This window comes from Vanessa atalanta, chromosome 5 (genome assembly GCF_905147765.1).
Source record: "Vanessa atalanta chromosome 5, ilVanAtal1.2, whole genome shotgun sequence".
In the NCBI taxonomy this organism is placed as follows: domain Eukaryota; kingdom Metazoa; phylum Arthropoda; class Insecta; order Lepidoptera; family Nymphalidae; genus Vanessa; species Vanessa atalanta.
Genome location: NC_061875.1, coordinates 9,844,611 through 9,864,096, shown reverse-complemented (window position 1 = coordinate 9,864,096; position 19,486 = coordinate 9,844,611). Strand labels below are relative to the sequence as shown.

Genomic DNA, 19,486 nt, shown 5'->3' with positions numbered 1-19,486 from the left:
TACAATTTTTTATTTATTTTATTTGTATTTTCTAATAAAAATAAGTATAAAATAAAAACTTACTTATTGGACGGACTGATATTCACAGGTCGTTAAAATTGATCACAAAATTTTTAAAAATAATTCATTGTTTTCACAAGACATGTTATAAGGCACATTTAATAGTACAATCTAATGAGAGATTCCCATTTAAAAATTATGACTTAATAACTATCATATCTCTATGAAAATATCTTAGAAACTTAATATTCTATTAATTGTAAAAATGTACAGCAGAATTCATAAGTACATAGTATGTTGAGGTAATATAAAATGCAACAAAAATAATAAAGATATTTGCCTCTTGTGTGATTTCAGCAATATGTGTCAGATTTTTTTTTATCATATAACTTTTATTAATAAAATTTAAGCTTTAGTGAATAATGTTGTTATTATTATTATTACTATTACACTTTTTTATTACAGACAAAACAACTAAATTAGACAAAGTTAATATATATATATAACTGCAGCTGTTTTACACAACATTACACAATATTTTTCTTTGACAAATTAAATAAATTAACACCTTAATTTTAAAATTTTAAGGACTCATAAGATTGAAAACCAAATGATTTTAGGTGCACTCAATGTATTATGCAGTAATGCCTTAATAAATACTGATTAGGTAAATTTTTACTGGCATACTATGATTGTTTTTTATCAATATTTTGATGTCAATAACAAAAACATTACTGTGACAGTATTCATGTTAGTGTTCATATATAATCAACAGCTTGCTTTGTATATATTTGGTACTTACATTTAATTTGTTAATTGAGTATGTCTAATTAAATAAATTGTAAAATACAGTAGCTAAAATATTTAAAAAGCTAGCTGCTTGCCCCAATTTCGATGGGGTTTAATTTCGACATATTATTGTTAGTTCTTACAGCATTGGCTTCAAAAGTACCTGGAAAGTCATTTTTCTCTCCAACTATGTCAACATGTTAAGCCATATCTCATATATGCAACCTATTTACTTACATACTATATAGAACCTGAAACTATGAACTATGATCATAAAGAAGTTTCATATAAATAGAATTAGTACCTATCTAAACATTGAGTCAAAAAGTAAAAAATCAAACAATTTAATTCTATGATGTTAAATTCTATGTCAGAATCATTAAATTGACTGAAAAGTCTGATAAATATATTATTGGAATAGATAAGTATTGTGTAATGTGGCCTACAATAAATATATATCAATTATTAAGACTATTTCAATAAGTACATTAAAGCTGCTACTAGAAGTGGGATAAATATTTCTAAAGTTGATGCAGAATTATTCCTCCAAAATGAGTAACTGAAGGAGAAAATTTTAACATGATTTTCCTTATTTGACCAAGGGTCACTACCATCATCAAAACGCATAGGACATTGATCCCTTTCTCTTTCATACTCCTCCATTTCAACGGCGACTGCCGCGCCTTCTGTATAGTTCCATGAGGTCACATCCTGTTTTAAGTCACAATACGGACCCAACGCTTGAGACATGAGAACCCTGTGAAATAATAAGATAAATATCATCTCAAAAAATATTAAGCAATAACCAATTTGTCAATTTATGAATTTTAGTACTAGATTAAATTAAAGTAGTATTAAGTAGTATTAATTAAACTAGTAAAGATTAAAGAATTGAATTTAAGATTGAATTTATTAGAAAATCCGAAATTTTAAAAAATCCAACATTGACTAGAAGACAAAACCCACCAAAACTACATTTGTGTTTTTATTGAAGAACAAAAATTAAAGTCACTTACCGGTTTAGGTCAGCTCTCTGATACACCCAACATCTGTACTTTGAGAAAGGATCTAACTCATCATATGTAATGAGATAAGATTTCAAATTCTCTTTCCAATATCCTATGCAATTCATTTTGTAATCAGGATCACTGTAAATATCCACTGGTCTACCTAAATAGTCTACAGATAGGCAATAATTTTCCTTAATTTGAATAGTCTTTTGTTCTGTATCGCACACTGAAAAGTCACTTAAATTCAACTTGCAGTACAAATTTGGCCGAGGGCTCAATGTTACACCACCTAAAATTCTTGTTTCGAACCTGACGTCACCCCTTTGTGTAAAATTAAATTTACCTGCTACAGGGCAACGTATAGGTGTGGGAACTTTCTTTAGGAAAATATCGTACCGCCATTGCTGCGAGTTTTTAAATTGCACCCATGAGCATACTGTGTGGAAGTTACTTTGTATCATAGCTAAACCTTTACGATATCTGAAACAAACATGTATTTTTGTATTACTTTTAACTAATGCTAACTACTATTCTATGACTAATTCTAAATGAGATATCACAAATAAATTTGATAATTGGAATTTTAAAACTAAAAGAATCTAACCTTATAACATTGTGATGTTGTGGTACGAAATCGAAACAGACATAGTCCTTCTGACAACCATCAACAGTAAGTCGAGCCATCATTACACGGCTGTCACGCTGTTCTCTGGAAGAAACTTGTAATGTTATTATGATAATTAAAATAATGCTAATACTATAACAATTTGTGAGTGAGCCGAGATGGCCCAGTTAGAACATGTGTATCCTAACCGAAGATTCTCGGTTCAGACCCAGGCAAGCACCACAGCATTTTCATGTTGCTTACCATACTCATTTGCTTGTTGTAACTAATTTGTTTATAATTTATATCATGCTCGGTGGTGAAGGATTGAAGGAAAACATCGTGAGAAAATCTGCATGTATTCCATAAAAATCTGTCATATGTGTATCCACCAATCCCCATGGTGTAATTAGCTCCTAACCAAATGGAGAAGAGGCTTTAGCCTAGCAGGACTAAAGGAGTTCATATAAGCAAATATTTACCTGCAAACATAAATAGTACGTCTAGATCTGCTCTCATCGGGATAATAAGTTTCAATTATATGTGTCTCATTAATAAAAACATCAGCATCAATATTAGCAGTGTTGATCCAATCACCAGAAAAGTTTTGTGGTAAACGACATCCTGGTTCTACTACCTCTGCCTGAAAAGTAAAAAAAAAGTATTTAAATAGTAACTTATAAAAAACTAGTTTAAAACTATTTTAATAGTAATAAATTATGTGATACAATATAATCCTTTATTAGAATAAATGTAAATATGATTTTAAATATTTACGGAAAATAAAATATCTCTTTAACTTCATAAATCAAATCAATCTCTTTTCTTGCAAATAAAAGTGCACAAAACTTGAAAAAAGAATGTGCCCTAAAATGTATCACAAATGGTGAAGAATAACAAAACATTCCATATTAAATTTAAAATCCTTAAATAAACACAAGATTTATCATTTTATTTCATGATACTCCTTATGATTATATTAACTACTGTATGAAAGGTCAGTCAGTGTACATTGCACAATATTTTAAATTCATCTAGAATTGCTGAATGCTTTTATGAAATAAAAATAACTAATTAATATAAAAAACTGCTTTCTAGAATTACCAACCTTAACAGGAGTAATTCTGTATCTCTCTGGTGATTTCTCAACGGTCTTCAACGTATTACACTGTGGTGTGATTGACGCACCAATATATAGATCATCATCTCTGTTCTTCAGGAAGCAACGGTATCTTTCATCTTTACGAGACTCCTTCGTGTTTGCAACAGCAAAGAAATGATTTTTATCAACAAACCAATGACCTTAAATAAAATATATAAATGTAAGAACATTTTTTTTGAAAAATATTTAACTAGAATTCAAAAATATTTTCATATATAAAATGTATGTATGCATTAATAATCAATACTAAAATTAACTTGTACCTAAACAGCTATATTCAACGACACCATCAAAAGTACCAGACATTCCAGGACACTTCCTGTATGTAATATTAAACTTCTGATTAGTAATTAAAAACTGTGTTCCAGCTGTTTGACACGATTTGATCTGAGCATCTGGATGCTTGCATTCTCCAGTGAATCTGAAACGATTTTGATAAGCAAACTGCCAGACACCTTCAAGAGATGATCTACAATTGACCTGAAATAAAATATTAATATATTACTAAGATTATAAAATTAATTCATTGAATTTATTTACATCTATGGTACATTTGTATACATATGTTTTAAATTGATTTGTATAGGTAACATAATGACAAGACATTTATATAATTATTTATATAAATTATTATTATATACATGAGACAAAGATACAAAAAAAACTTACTGGGACAGAATTCTCCGAGAACAATGTAGTTAAAGACTGATCAGGATTAAGGCCTTTGCACACTCTTTCAACTGTTGGCTCTTCATCTTGTCCGACATCCACACATGGTGTTTCAATTTTCTCCAGTACATTAACTGTCCGAACTATGAGTTTAACACAATAGTAGCACTTGGTATACCGGAATACCATTGTATAGTTAACATGGTAATCAGCCTTAATATTCACACACAGACCTCTAAAATACAAACATGATTTGTTTTTATATAATATATACCAAAAACAATTGAGCTTTAAAATATTACAGTATATAATAGTAATCAAAAATCTTTAAATGGTGTTAAGAGTAAAATTTTAAGTAAATGTGTCAAATTGTTACTAATGTGAAGTAATATAATGTAAAATGAAATATATAGGAAATAAACATTTAAAAACAAGTTAGAAAAATCATATAAGAATATTTGTATCAATTGAATGAGTGAAGCAATATATTCTTTCCACTAGTAAAATAGAAGATAGTATCGTTAGATGGATTTAAATTAGGATTAATAACATGGGCCTATATCATAAAGTATGTGATTAATAAATAATATAGTTTACCTTCCTGTCATCTCATTTGCATTAATATCAGTGATGGTCTGCTTTCCATTTTCAAATGAAAACCATGTGTTTCTTAAAACTACAGGAATAGAGCATTCAGCCGATATTGAAGATACTGCAATACAAAATGTTTTAAATTGGGCGTTTCCGACTCGTTGGATTTTTAAATACATATTTAAATAAGACTTACTTGTGTATGAAACTAGAAATAATAATATAAACATTTGTATATGTGGTATTGAGGCCATGATACTATGTTATTTCATTTATTAAACCATCTAAAAAAATAACTTAAATATCAAAATACCAGTAACTCAAACCGTCAATGAAACTGACAGACGAAAAAATAGTTGTATTGTATTGTATCACAGAGAAAGAGTAGCGAGTGTTGAGTATATAGCTGAATAAACCCACGGATGACGGATAATGGATATATAAAATTAAAGTAGGTACTTTGTGAGAATTAAAATTGACCCTGATAAAAAAAAAACACAACAATAATTAATACAAATTTAAAATAATAAGTTTTTTAATTTATTTTCAAACAGTCTTATTGATAATTGAATACAGTAGGAGATGAAGAATTTCCAGTTCATTAATAATTTTTTAATGTTAGGAATAAACGGGATTACTGGTAAATATGTGTAATACAAAGATCGCTAATAATTAATTTTAATAGCTTACGTTTGTCCGAATTTAAACTCGCTATCCTTGGCGAACTTTAATTCACTAGACCATATGTTATGATCATGCTCCGATATAATTTTTTGATATTCTTTAAATACTTTGTACTTTTAAGCAATGTAGTTGCTATAATGTGAATGTTATAGTAAATAATTTAATATTTATTACATTAAAAAAATATATTACTTGTGCAATTTGCACTATTTCTACATTTTTGAATAATGGTAATACTGAATTTCGTTGTATTGATCGGTTGAACCAATCGTTTTAGCTGAAATATTTTACTGCATTCCCTTGTGTAGCCATTCGCTGCTTCAATGGGTTGTAGGAAACCCGAAGCACTCTATTGATTGCATGTTGACGTCACATCAATCAACGTGAATCATTATTGTCAAAACATTACTGTTTAAATAGAAAATTAAATTGTTATAGTTTAAAATGTCTTCAATGGTAAGTATTTTAAAGAATGACACAAAGTGAATCTAACGTTGACCTATTGACAAAAAACATTATGGTAGAATTAATTATTTACTAATTTCATTAAATAAGTTGATTAAATTTTAAAAGTAGTATAAAATGTATTTATTATTGTATAAAATAAATGGTATAGTTCAATAGTATTACATCATGGTTTGCGAAACACACCTTATATTTTTATGTAATATATATAAGTAACGAAATTATAGAATTATTTAAAATAATGATTTGTTTTAGCGCATGAAAGCAGCAAAATGTCCTTCGGACGAATTAGCAATCACCAACTGCGCTCTTATCAACCCGGATGATTTTCCCAGTGATGTTAAGTAAGTAATTTAATTACTACAATTTTTAAATTTTTCCTAAATGTTATTTATATCTTACTGTTTCCATAGTAGTATTATTAATATAATTAAGTACCATTATTATTATTTACTTTGTCTCCTTAACAGAATTTTCTTTATTTAAGCAATTTTGAAACATCAGATGTATGCAGTATTAAATTAATAGTTAAACTATTTAATAATAAAAAATAATATATAGTACCCACTTATTTATATTGTTCTATAATTTAAATTATGAATATTAGTATGTTTCTTATAAGACAAATATATTAAGGTATGTAAATGAAATTATCTATTTATATAAATTAAGAACTAGCTGAAACTGCAGCTTTACGAGTGGGAAATTATTAAACTTTACCTATAACACACAAACCTTTTATTTAACATCTTTGAAGGGTGAATAAAAAAAACTAGTATATTTTCTTTCCCATCACTAATTTTAGTTAAGATTTACTCAAACTATCCCCATACCAAATTTTATCTAAATCAGTTAAGTGGTTTAAATGTGAAGACAGAGTTACTTCTGCATATATAGAGAAATCAAAAGTAAAAATATTTTTTTTAACAAAAAATTTTTTTTTTGTATTAATTCCTACTTGTTGACCATACTAAAGATAAACTCAAACTCAAACTCAATTAAATATCTTGCGTATGAGATATTTTTATGAAAAACAATGATTGCATGTAATTTTAACAATAATAACGCTCCTCAGGCATTTAGAGATCTCTACTGGACCTTCACAGCACTTTGTCTTCAGCATCAGATTTTACAGTGGAGTGGACCGAGGAACAGTTGGTTTCTCAGCACCCCAAAGGAAATGGGCTACATTGTCCATTGGACAGGTATTATCATTTAATTAATTATTTTTACAATATTTAGAGGAATAAGAATCCTATACTATTAGGTACTTGATTTTGTAAAATATAAAAATTTCATCTCATTTCATATAATAGTATCTGCTCAATAACTGCCTCGTTGGTCTAATGGCTAGCATTTGTGCGACCTACTTGTACTCTTTTATTAGCTCAAATTATTATTTTTTTAAATGGGACTAGACTGAACCCAATATAAAAGAAATGGTTAAAATTGGTTCATACGCAAAACATTACACCTGATCAATGAACATGCATAAAAAAGTATATATATGACAACTTGGAAGCTTCCTCCTTAAGTACATCCTGTAATAAATAAATTTTAGTTATATAATAAAGGCACGTTGCTGCTGAATGTTATACTAGTCAAATTTAATACACTTCATATTCCAAATTTAATTACTGTTGTGAGCCGAGCAGTGAGTAACGCTGCTATGCACACAGTCTTACACTTCAATAACTATATTGAAATAGGTCAGTGCAGTAGAGTTAAAAAATCAAATTCAAGAACGTCTATCTCCATAGCTTTTCTTATAAAGTAATGAAACATTGGGTTTCATAATGAAAACGGCCTAGTTGTGATATTTGCTGCCGGCATTTGTATTTGAGAATATTTACAACTTTAACCCTTATCTGTCTATGGGTTGTTACCGCCCTACTAAAAGAGGAAATCACATTTGGAACCGAAAACTAAAATTACTATTATAGACATAGCTTAAAGTCTTTATTTATACTTCATATTATGTAGAAATTAATGTACATATTTAGTAGTTATTAGTGATAAATGGATTAATATACATCTATTAGTTTTTTTACTCCACCGTCCAGCACACCATATAAAAATTTGCACTTGAATTAAAAAAAAAAGGTTGCTGCGGGGTTATAAATAAAATCCACTGAGTTGCGTGCAGTTTTCCTTACGAGGGTTGTCAGTGAGCGTGACATGAATTACAGGCACAAATTAATCACATGAAAATTAATCTCAATCTTTGGTTAAGAATCACTTGTTCAAGCCACTGCTCTATTTAGACCCTAAGTGCATAATTTATTGAAACATATAATATTTTATATATACCTAAACTTTCTGACTAAAAATTTATCTTACTTATAGACAATTGACGTGAAACCCTTCAAACCGACAAATGCTGATTGCTTATGCAGTGTCACCATGGAGGCGGATTTCATGTTGAAGAAAACGTAAGTTCTCGAAATAGAGGTTCGTTATAAATCTTTGAGACATAATAATTATTTTTTTCTTTTTTAGGACATCTATGGAGCCCTACGATTCCGAGCAGATGGCTCGTGACTTTCTCATTCAGTTCTCGAATCAAATGTTCTCGGTTGGACAACAACTCGCTTTCTCGTTCCAAGAAAAGAAAGTACTCTCGTTAATCGTTAAAAATTTGGAAGGTAAGCTTTGTTATCTTTAATCAAAAAAATTGTCTACCTGTAAACTCTTAATACAAAAATTATTATTGCATATATGAAATAGGAAATATATACATATTTTCACATAACTACATAAATAAGTTATCATTTTTGAATAAAAAAATGTTCAGCTTAATAAATTTTGTATTTGGAATGATTTTGTACATTGTGAACTTTCAGGTAAATATGTGTTATATAGTTTATTTCGTTGTAACTTTTGGCCATTACAGTAAATGTACCAATATAAAATAAACTTCCATTTTCGTCTGTTTGAAGGGTAAGTGAGCCAGTGTATAGGCACAAGAGACATTCCTTCATAGTTTTAAGGTGGTGCGTTGCGTTGCATGTACCACTTACAATTAGGTGAAACACCGCCCGTTCTGCCTTCCTATAAAAAATTGATTTGATCTAGCTGTGGACGTACAAGCCTTGGCCGCTGGTGCCAATGCAGTGCCTCGTCGAGTCAGAATGGGCAGGTTGCTTCCGGATGCCTGTATCCAATTCGATAAAGCAGAAAACTCTTCACTGAACCTCATCGGTAAAGCTAAGGGGTAAGTGAATATTTAAAATAGTACTACTAGTCTTGCAAATGTAAGACAAGCAAATTTGTCCATACTTGTTCAACTGTAAATATTTGTGTTTTATGACGTCATTAACTGCGTGTATATAAAAAAGTAAATGATGGGAAACACGTATTTCCAATCCATGAAAGAAAATAATGAATTGTAAAAATAATTTAATAGGTCCTCTACACATTGCTATTCAATCCAGTGAATGCCATATTTAAAATATAACTAAAAATATCTCCTATAGGTAACGTTGAATATAAGGAAAGGTTCTAAAAATCTATAAATTAAGACTACTACTTCTAATTGGCTCTTATTATAGACAGTTGAATTGTTTGGTAAAATAAATTTGGTATTCAAAATAATCATATCAAAAACACAGCTGAATTAATTTTAATTCCTCCCTTAAAGTAAAACAAGAATTTTAACATGAACTTTACTATAAATTATCTCAAGATCAATCTTTCATTAAAACGCGTTGCTATGTTAGTTAACAGTTTTAAATATGAATCGTAATAAAATATTTTGTACAGTAAGCAGCCTCGTCAGTCCATTATCAACCCAGACTGGGATTTCGGAAAAATGGGAATTGGTGGTTTGGACAATGAATTCAACGCTATCTTCAGACGAGCATTCGCATCTCGTGTCTTCCCACCTGAAGTCGTCGAGCAGCTGGGTTAGTTTATAATATAATATGTTACCTTTAAAAAATACAAACCGAAATTAAATAGTCTTATTAACATGTGCTATCTTCTATTTTTTTTGGGTGTTTTCAAATGGCAAACACATAATGTTAAAAATCAATGTTCAATAAAAGAAACTCAATCATATCGAATTTTCAGGCTGCAAACACGTAAAGGGTATCTTGTTGTTTGGCCCACCCGGTACCGGTAAAACGTTGATGGCTCGTCAGATCGGTAAAATGTTAAACGCAAGAGAGCCCAAGATCGTAAATGGTCCTCAAATATTGGACAAGTATGTTGGTGAGAGTGAGGCCAATATCAGGAGATTGTTTGCGGACGCTGAAGAAGAAGAAAAGAGGGTAATAAGAACATGAATGCATAGATGTTTAATTTGTTTAAGCAAATTTTGCTCCGAAACTTTATTAATTTACCTACAATTGTTTTTTTAGTATGGAATTTTAGCTAGTTCTGTATTAATGAATTTTTGTTTGCTCATTATCATCATCGTGGGGGCGTAACCGACCCTATAGGCAGATAAAGTTGATTAACTTATATCATTTAATTTCTCAGATACTTAGACTTGAAGATTTTATCTTTAAAGCTATTTCACTCATGAAGAGCTTTGTGCAAGCCTAAAATAGTACAATACAATTATGCTACTAGAGAACGACGATAATATTTTTTTTCTTAGTGTCAAGGGTTACAACATCTGATATTAAAATATGAAGCAAAAAAGGGAAAATCGCAGAAGCAAATAAAATGTTTTACTTAACCAATTATTTGTATTCTAGTGTGGTCCGAACAGTGGCCTTCATATTATAATCTTTGACGAAATCGATGCCATCTGCAAAGCGAGAGGCTCCGTCGGAGGAAACACCGGCGTCCATGACACTGTCGTCAACCAACTGCTATCCAAGATCGATGGTCAGTAATGTTTATTTTCCTGGATCTCCTATTATGTAAATCGTAATTAGATTTTATGTATTTTTGTTTAACATTCCCGTCGTTTTGTTTTAAAATAAAGAACATTTTAATACAAAATAATTAAGAGTCTAGTATGAACAGTGTACATTCAATTGTTAAACCGATAATATTAAATTTTTTAAGATACTAACAAACTATAAAATATAAGAACCTCATTTTTATAACAGCTGAAAATTATATCTCTAGGCGTGGACCAATTGAACAATATTTTGGTAATCGGTATGACGAACAGACGGGACATGATAGACGAGGCTCTTCTCCGACCTGGTCGTCTGGAAGTTCAGATGGAAATCGGTCTGCCCGACGAGAAAGGTCGCGTCCAGATTTTGAACATCCATACAAAGCGTATGAAGGAGTACAAGAAGATTGCCGAAGATGTTGACTCCAAGGTAACTCATTCTCGCCGTTCATGTTGAGAGGCGACCAAATAAATAATCATTAGAACTTTCTAGACTATTTTCAATACACTATATGCATCGTTTTTAAGTCGCCTAATTCCATCAGAATAAGTATCTCTATGAGGCTCCCAAAATTCTCTAAAACTAAGAAAAAAAATCCTTATTTGGTCATATCTCATTATTTACAGAAAAACGTATTATCCCAAAATCACACACAATAGCTCTGCTGGCGACCAATCAAAAATGGTTTCGGTTCTTTTTATCCAAGTAAATAGAATGTTTCTGGATCGAAGTTATATATTCATTTTTATCCGTAGGTTCAAAACGTCATAAAAATGCACATTCCAAGAGTCATACTCGATTTTGTTTCTATCGCCTCGTGATAGTTTATAGATGTCTGTCTCCATTCTTTAAAGCAAATCCTCGATCTTTAAAGATTCAGCTATAAAACGATAAAGTACACTTAGGTTCTTGTAAAGAAAATCGCCTTTGTTTTAATAATTTTCATTTTTAATCTTAACTACTTGTTCTATCGCGTTTAATCTCAACACATCGAAATTGATCATACACACATGTTACACGACTTATTCAAATAAGTCTAATAAGTTAATTAGCAATTTTTTTTATCACGAATATACTATATAATAACTACAAATCATTAAAAAAAAGTATTATAATCTTAATTGTATGAAACATCATATAAAGTAGCACTAAATACTACAGGAATTGGCCACCCTCACGAAGAACTTCTCGGGTGCAGAACTCGAGGGTCTCGTTCGAGCCGCTCAGTCCACTGCGATGAATCGTCTCATCAAGGCATCGAGCAAAGTAGAAGTGGATCCTGAGGCCATGGAAAAACTTATGGTGGAAAGGGGAGATTTCTTACACGCGCTGGAAAATGATATCAAACCGGTAAGTTAATACTAATCGATTAATTAATTATTATTAGCATTTCGTAAAGAAAAATCCTGAGTATTTTAATGATGATGGACAATTTGATTTCGTTTGATGCTAGCTTAAGCTTGCAGTTTCAGGAAGGACGCAAACATACTATATGTCGTATCTTTTTTGAGATATAGGTTATTGTGTCAATGTAGACAAAGAAAAGCTGTAAGTTCCTGGTGGTTTTAAAATGAACGCTTCTAAAACTATTAGATGTTCGTAAAATATGTATCAAAGATTTGTAGATGTCCGACCCGTCAAGAATTCCTTAATATCAGAAGTATTCACTTTACTGATTTAGGGGAGGGCAACCGGGGCAACTGCCCTGGGGCCTTCACACGAGACACGGGGTCCCAATAGACATTCCGACGAGTTAACAAATATTTCGATATAGTCAAATTATAAAAATGTTACTAATAACTGTTTTAAAGTTACCGATATAAGTAAATAAATTATAGCTTACTGATAAAATATTCTATTTAACTCATAATATATTAAGGGTTTCCACGCCTATGGAGGTCTAGGGCCTCCACTCCTTTGTCTCCAAGTAAAATTATCGGCTTGCATTGCATGCATGGAGCACTGCGTGACGCCCGTACTTGCGATTAACATAATACAGCAAAAATAAATACAAATTAGATTATATGATTACCTTTGTTTTAAGTATAACGTACCTTCGTGAGGGAACAGATCTACCTTTTATAAATACGTCACAGTAATTATTATTATATTTAAAAAAGTAGATAAAATATAAATGAAAACGATATTTAAAATCAATCAGTCACAGAGTATAATCATTGTTAAAATAAGTAATATTAAAAGAGTATTTAATCGTTATCTGTTTATAAAAAATCGGTAAAAGGTCGGTAAATGGTAAGATTATAATGACACATTATGGACAGAGAGGTCACTTTTGTCGATACTTATTATATTACAATATTTGTTAATCTATCAAAAATACATCATGTTAGATAACTTTTTATACCAAGAAGTTAATCAAGTCTTATATAAATAAAAATATAAAATTTTCTTCAGGCTTTTGGTACAGCTGCGGAAACTTTGGAGAATTTCTTAACACGTGGTATAATTAACTGGGGAACTCCAGTTTCGTCTCTTCTGGAAGATGGACAGTTATACATCCAGCAGTCGAGGGCGACTGAGGCTAGCGGTGAGACTTTAAATATTGTTATAATTATGAATGTGATGTATTTTTCAAGTATGAAGTTTATTAAGTTAACTTACACGATTTAGGGATTGTAGAGAAGGGAGCTCTAACTTTTCATAAAATTACTATTTATTGATGTTCCGTTGTCTCTTAGTTATTAAATGTGAAATGCTCGATACGATCCAAGGCTGTCCAAGGATTCTATTGTCACGAGAGAGTGCATCGAAATCATATTTAAGTCTTTACGAAATATGGTTAAAAATGGAATGGTTCCATTCTACGATTCTCAAACTACACGAATATTAAAGTTCGTATAATTTCTCAGGTCTGGTCTCAGTTTTATTGGAGGGTCCGCCTAACAGCGGCAAGACGGCCTTAGCGGCCCAATTGGCGAAGTTTTCCGACTTCCCATTCGTCAAGGTGTGCTCGCCTGAGGACATGATCGGTTTTACAGAAACCGCCAAATGTTTGCAGATTCGAAAGGTATGTATAACATCATCGTTCGCGAATCGTTGTCTAATTTAAATGGACGGGTTTGTTGTATGTATATGTACTTAAGTCAAAGATGACTTTAGAATTTATGTATATTCCGAATATCCAAAAAAAATATTTTTAGTATATAAAACTCATAAAAAAATAACATTTCTAACTATAGCAATGTACAAAATTATTGCAATTTATTCGAAATTATGATTTAAAATAGAAAAATTAAAAAAAGAACTATATAAAAAGTATACTTCCAGTACTTCGACGACGCGTACCGCTCGACTCTGTCCTGCATCCTGGTGGACAACATCGAGCGTCTCCTCGACTACGGACCCATCGGGCCGCGATACTCCAATCTCACGCTGCAGGCTCTACTTGTGCTGCTGAAGAAGCAGCCACCGAAAGGCAGGAAGTTACTTATTTTGTGCACCAGCAGTCGGAGGTGAGTTGAAAGATGAGTTTTTTTTGCATTTATAGAGTTTTCATTATCAAAGAGTCGAGAAAGACGTTAGATCCTTTACAAAGTAAACTGAGATGTTCTCTAAATAAATAGTATCACTACTTACAGACTTATGTACATGTCTATACACAATTGGATTTAGAAATATATAATTAAACTCAAATACTTACCAAATATTTAAAGTCAAAATCTATATCCAAGATAAAAGCATTTGATCTGGATTGTCAAGTCTACCAGCGGTTCGGAATTTGTTAAGGTTTCTGCTAGTCGATATTGAACATAATCTAATATACTATACTGCAGTAAATTGAAAGGAAAAGGCAAGTGTTAACTAATAACAGCGCTGTAGTATTTACATGATACTGAATACAAAGCTTCTCTCACTTTTTTTTCAAATGTTTTATCAGGAACAATCGAAGCTTTCATATTAAAGATATACAATAATGGCATAATAATGTGGACCTGACCAATTTCGTTCATGGTGGTCAATGTCGAGGGAGACCAGCCAACTTCGCAGGAAATATTATAGTGCACTGCACAAGTGTGTGCGGCAAACACAAAGTCAAAGTCAAAGTCAAAGTCAAAAATCTTTATTCAATATAGAAGTGTTTGCACTTGCTTATTGATTGTCAAAAATCTACCACCGGTTCGGAATTTAGCACCTCGGACCTGAGAAGAACCGGCGAAAGAAACTCAGCGGGATATATTTTTTTTTCATTTTTTTTAACCATTTTCCATGTAGGTACAATGATAAGTATATATTAGTTGTTTGAAACAGCCTGGAGGCGATCATTTCATTCCCAAGGTGTGCAGTCAACTAAAAAGTCATTAGTGTTGTAATATCCTTTAGCACACAAACGCTCTTTAACGACTCTTTTGAATTTTATAATTGAATAATTTTGAACGTTTTCTGGGATCCTGTTGTAAAAACGTATACATTGCCCCAAAAAAGAGTTACTAACCCTGTGTAATCGGGTACTTGGAGTAACAAGTTTATTCTTGTTCCTAGTGTTAATAGAATGTACGTCACAATTTCTGGGAAAATCATTTATGTTTTTGCGTACATACATAACATTATCAAAAACAAATTGAGAAGCGACAGTCATTATTTTAATTTCTTTAAATTTACCTCTTAACGAATCTTTTGGGACCAGGTTATAAATTGCACGAATAGCCCTCTTCTGCAGTACAAAAATAGTATTAATGTCAGCTGCATTACCCCAGAGTAGGATGCCATACGACATTATACTATGGAAATAACTGAAGTACACAAGGCGTGCCGTATCCACATCAGTCAAAAGTCTAATTTTTTTTACCGCATAGGCTGCAGAGCTAAGTCTATTCGCCAATTTATTTATATGGGGGCCCCATTGGAGCTTAGAGTCTATTGTCATACCAAGGAACTCTGTTGATTCTAAAACATCTAATGCTTCCCCGAAAAGGTGCACTATCTATTACCTCACTCTCATAATCCGATGGGACAGCAAATCTGACACAACGGCTTTACGGGCTTTCCGAGGCACTGGAATGTACTCACTTCCAACTTCTAGACTCCGGGCTGCTACTAAAAATTTTTCGATATAAAAACCCAATAACTTTATATCGGCCTGACCTGGGGTTTGAACCTCGGGATCAGCGGCCCCATATCTGGCCACTAGACTGGACACTACCTGGGCAGTTAGTAACGACGTCCGCGCACACTGACCCGCAGACAGGTGCTGGAGGACATGGAGATGCTGTCGGCGTTCACGGGCGTGCTGCACGTGCACAACCTGTCGCAGCCCGAGCACGTGATGGCCGTGCTGGAGCAGAGCGACGCCTTCACGCGCCGCGACCTCGCCAGCATACAGCGCGACCTGCGCGGGGCCAAGTCAGTCGCCAGCTACTTGTAGTCACATATCGGTTACATGTACATAATTAGCGAAGGAACTTATCGTGCGAAAACCTGTGTATTTCTTTTCAATGTGCTTCTCCTACTCGTACTATAGTAGAGGGATGGAATGAGTATTAAGACTGCTTCTTAAATGGAGAGCAGACTTTAGCCCAGTGTTGGGACATTTGCAGCTTGTTATATTTGTTTTTATATCATATATGTATGAGTCGCAGGTTCGGCTTATTGTTACGCCAAACTATTGGGCTATTGTTATACATAATACTAGCACAATTTCAACACTCAGTTAAAGTTAATAATAAAAATATTATTAATTATTTATTAAGAATAGCTATCACCAGTGATTATTTCAATCAAAATAAGACCTAGGCGCCAAGTCGTTGGAGCTTCAAAATACAGTTACATACATATGTAACTTTCCTCATCCTTAAGTTAATTTGAGGAAAAAATTAAGTATAAACCGTAAATTTTGCTCTTACAGGATCTTTATTGGCATCAAAAAGCTGTTAGCTTTGGTGGACATGGTGAAACAGACCGACGAAGAATCAAGAGTATTCAAATTCCTCACAAAGATGCAAGAGGAGGGCGGTCTCGACCTCGGTACCTCTGTACAATAAGAATTATTGCAACCTTAGGGATTACATACGCATACCACACGCACGCCCTCACCCGACACACACGCACACATGTACACTCCGAGACCCCACAGCTACAAGGCCACCGAGAGCTCCCCTTGCGCTTCTGACCTCAGAAGCTACGAAATAGACTACGACGACGTGAGCGAGTGCACGGAACCCTTCGATTCTAGTCATCACAGAATAGGTAGAACGGCAAAAGGTAACGAGATATCTCCGGTTAAAATGCCCCTCATGAGAATTCGAAGTGTCGAAATAGTGTTTGAAGACGAAATGTCAACGTACACCGACACGGGCTTGTTGGATCGCAGTATAGAGCTTATCGTATCCGACAGTGACGATTCCACCAAATGCGTGGATGATTTGGAACACTTGCAAGCAGAAAGAGACGATTCAGTAACTTTAAATGCGGAAGTGGATCTATCCGACGATAACTCGTTTTCTTCAAAGGATAACGCGGTCGGCGATGCCTTGAAGTGTAACCAAAATGTTGAATTATCAGACGACACTCGCGAATTTCACGAACCCACAACTTTGGTTTACGAAGAAAATACTTTATCATTGAATGTATCGGAATTAGGGGACTCAGGTCGATTCACTGAAGAAGCTTCCTCATCTCATGTCGAAGTGGCCTTTATAATGTACGACGACGCTGTTCTTTCCCATTCATTCGATGCAGTCAATGTGGATGATATATCTACAGTCATGAGTATGTATGAGATGTCAGAGGTTAGTGTGGAAGATAAAGATAAGAAAAGGTTATATGAGTACGTCGACAGTAACAGTGACAGCTCAGACAGTACAGCAGTATGCGATGGGGATAATGCTGTGGTAACACTTGTAACTACTTTGCCTGATGTCTATAATTTAGAAGAACAACCCTTATGTGAAAGTAACGATCTGCAGTATGACTCGTTTGTTGATATTGGTAAATTTTAACTCCTTAATTGCTTTATTGAAGCTTTCTATTTGTACTAATAACACAATATTTGAAATTTTATTTGAATTTCTTGATAAGTTGCCTTTAAATAATTTTGACCTCAGTTACTGGCTAGTTATGTGTATAATATACATTCCACTTGTTTTGAAAACTATAGGCACGCTTTCAAGGCATATGTACCTTTCTGAGCTATTTACGCCCTATTAACCTTTTTTACACAGCTTATGCTCAAAGGGCTGAGTGGTATGCGACTCCAGTAACCATGTTATTGTTCTCTCCCAATATCTATTACTACTTTGTAGAAACTTTAATAGACTTTGTAAATATTTTTCTGTTATAATAAAGGATTATTATTCACTTAGCAATTTCACACAATGGCATGGTTACGGACATCCCAGGGTTGTAAGTCTAGGCAATAGCTCAATTTTTTTGTATACTGTAATGTATAGTTTCGAAAGCAATATTATTTATTTTTTGTTACGTAAATGTGATACAGCTTGATGCTGTTTAATTTAATGAATAAGTATATTTGATTGTTATTAAAATAATACTAATAGGCGTAGCTTTTTAAGGGAAAATGTCAATATGGAGTATTTATTATTCTAGTATTATAGACTTTGCAAGCATTGTTGACGGTAGAGGTAGAACCTTTGCAATTTATGACTTAAAATCTACAATTACAATGAAAAGTACAATTAATTATTAATAAAATATTTAGCTATCGATGTTGTACTTAGTAGTTCCAGTCTTTATCCAACCAAAAAATGTATATGGCACTTAAAAGATCAAACTTTTAGATAGCAGTCAATATAATGTGTTGCCAAAAAGTTTTAATATTATAAAATGCTGAATAACAGTGGTTTGTTCTAGTTTACAAAGATTTATATAATAAGTGATATAAATTATGAAGATATTAATACATGTTGAGAAAATAGATAAATATATTTAGAATCAATAACTACTTCCCACATGTTTGTTGCTATTTGCGTGCATTATATGCATAGAACATTCCATTTCGCATTCATTGAGCTATTTATCAATCGCAAAGTGTTTGTGTAGTGTTTAATATTGAAGTACTTTATGTATGATGTTTATCAAAAATATCTAATATTCAAATTCAATAATGCTTTTAGAACACCGTAGTTTGCATGATGAAATAATAGTGACTAAAATGTTTTCGTGAGTGTATTATAAAATTTTAACTCAAATTATATCAGCAAGGAATCTTCTATAATCATTTTGATGTCAAACTGTATTGTGTAAAGGAATTGATATAAATAAACTTTGAATATACAACATTATTATTATTATACCAAATTATAATAACAATAAAATAAAAAGTTCAAATATAGCTCAATATGATTTTAAATTCGAAGAAAACAAAATCGATTAATTAAAGTATTAGTATTCCGAATTAATGTAAAAATTTCTGATAAAATAGAATATAATATAATCATATCTCATGTATATCACTTCAAAGTAATATAAAGGTGCATTTGCTGATAAAATTTACTATTAGTTGTTAAAAAATAATGTAATAAAACATATGATTAACTGTTTTACTTTTTTTTATATCTTTTTGTGATTATTACAAACTATAGTTGTTTTTGTACTTAAGTCAAACAACCCTTAATATTTCCCTATATATAAATAAACATAGAATTTCTAAATAGGGAAGTCTATTTAAAAGAATATATTA

The 19,486-nt window shown here is 32.1% G+C and overlaps 2 protein-coding genes across 2 annotated transcripts; one reads left to right on the top strand and one right to left on the bottom strand.

Moving 5' to 3' along the window:
* Positions 1–9: 9 nt before the first annotated feature.
* Positions 10–5,239, bottom strand: LOC125063892. Its single transcript, XM_047670577.1, has 9 exons — positions 5,022–5,239; positions 4,832–4,946; positions 4,235–4,469; positions 3,829–4,045; positions 3,512–3,705; positions 2,886–3,046; positions 2,404–2,508; positions 1,806–2,279; positions 10–1,546 (listed from the first exon to the last, which is right to left on the bottom strand). Exons 1-9 carry the CDS (start codon positions 5,077–5,079, stop codon positions 1,261–1,263), a joined length of 1,845 nt encoding a protein of 614 aa, XP_047526533.1. The 5' UTR covers positions 5,080–5,239; the 3' UTR covers positions 10–1,260.
* Positions 5,240–5,800: 561 nt separating this feature from the next.
* Positions 5,801–19,083, top strand: LOC125063890 (vesicle-fusing ATPase 1-like). The gene is made up of 16 exons (XM_047670574.1): positions 5,801–5,965; positions 6,230–6,318; positions 7,050–7,179; positions 8,321–8,406; positions 8,474–8,619; positions 9,050–9,188; positions 9,737–9,879; positions 10,046–10,245; positions 10,678–10,810; positions 11,057–11,259; positions 11,992–12,180; positions 13,246–13,378; positions 13,701–13,858; positions 14,119–14,303; positions 16,033–16,191; positions 16,694–19,083. The coding sequence occupies exons 1-16, from the start codon at positions 5,954–5,956 to the stop codon at positions 16,827–16,829; spliced, it is 2,241 nt and encodes a 746-aa protein (XP_047526530.1). The 5' UTR covers positions 5,801–5,953; the 3' UTR covers positions 16,830–19,083.
* Positions 19,084–19,486: the final 403 nt, after the last annotated feature.

What these genes read in the sequence shown, in the direction of transcription:
- LOC125063892 (XM_047670577.1), bottom strand. Translation starts at nt 5,079, where the DNA reads ATGGCCTCAATACCACATATACAAATGTTTATATTATTATTTCTAGTT. An exon ending in ACAGAATTACTCCTGTTAAG is followed by an intron (nt 3,047 to 3,511) that starts GTTGGTAATTCT and finishes TTTACTTTTCAG; the next exon opens with GCAGAGGTAGTAGAACCAGG. An exon ending in CAGAGAGCTGACCTAAACCG is followed by an intron (nt 1,547 to 1,805) that starts GTAAGTGACTTT and finishes ATTATTTCACAG; the next exon opens with GGTTCTCATGTCTCAAGCGT.
- LOC125063890 (XM_047670574.1), top strand. An exon ending in CTGAAGAAGAAGAAAAGAGG is followed by an intron (nt 10,246 to 10,677) that starts GTAATAAGAACA and finishes TTTGTATTCTAG; the next exon opens with TGTGGTCCGAACAGTGGCCT. An exon ending in TTGTGCACCAGCAGTCGGAG is followed by an intron (nt 14,304 to 16,032) that starts GTGAGTTGAAAG and finishes ACTGACCCGCAG; the next exon opens with ACAGGTGCTGGAGGACATGG.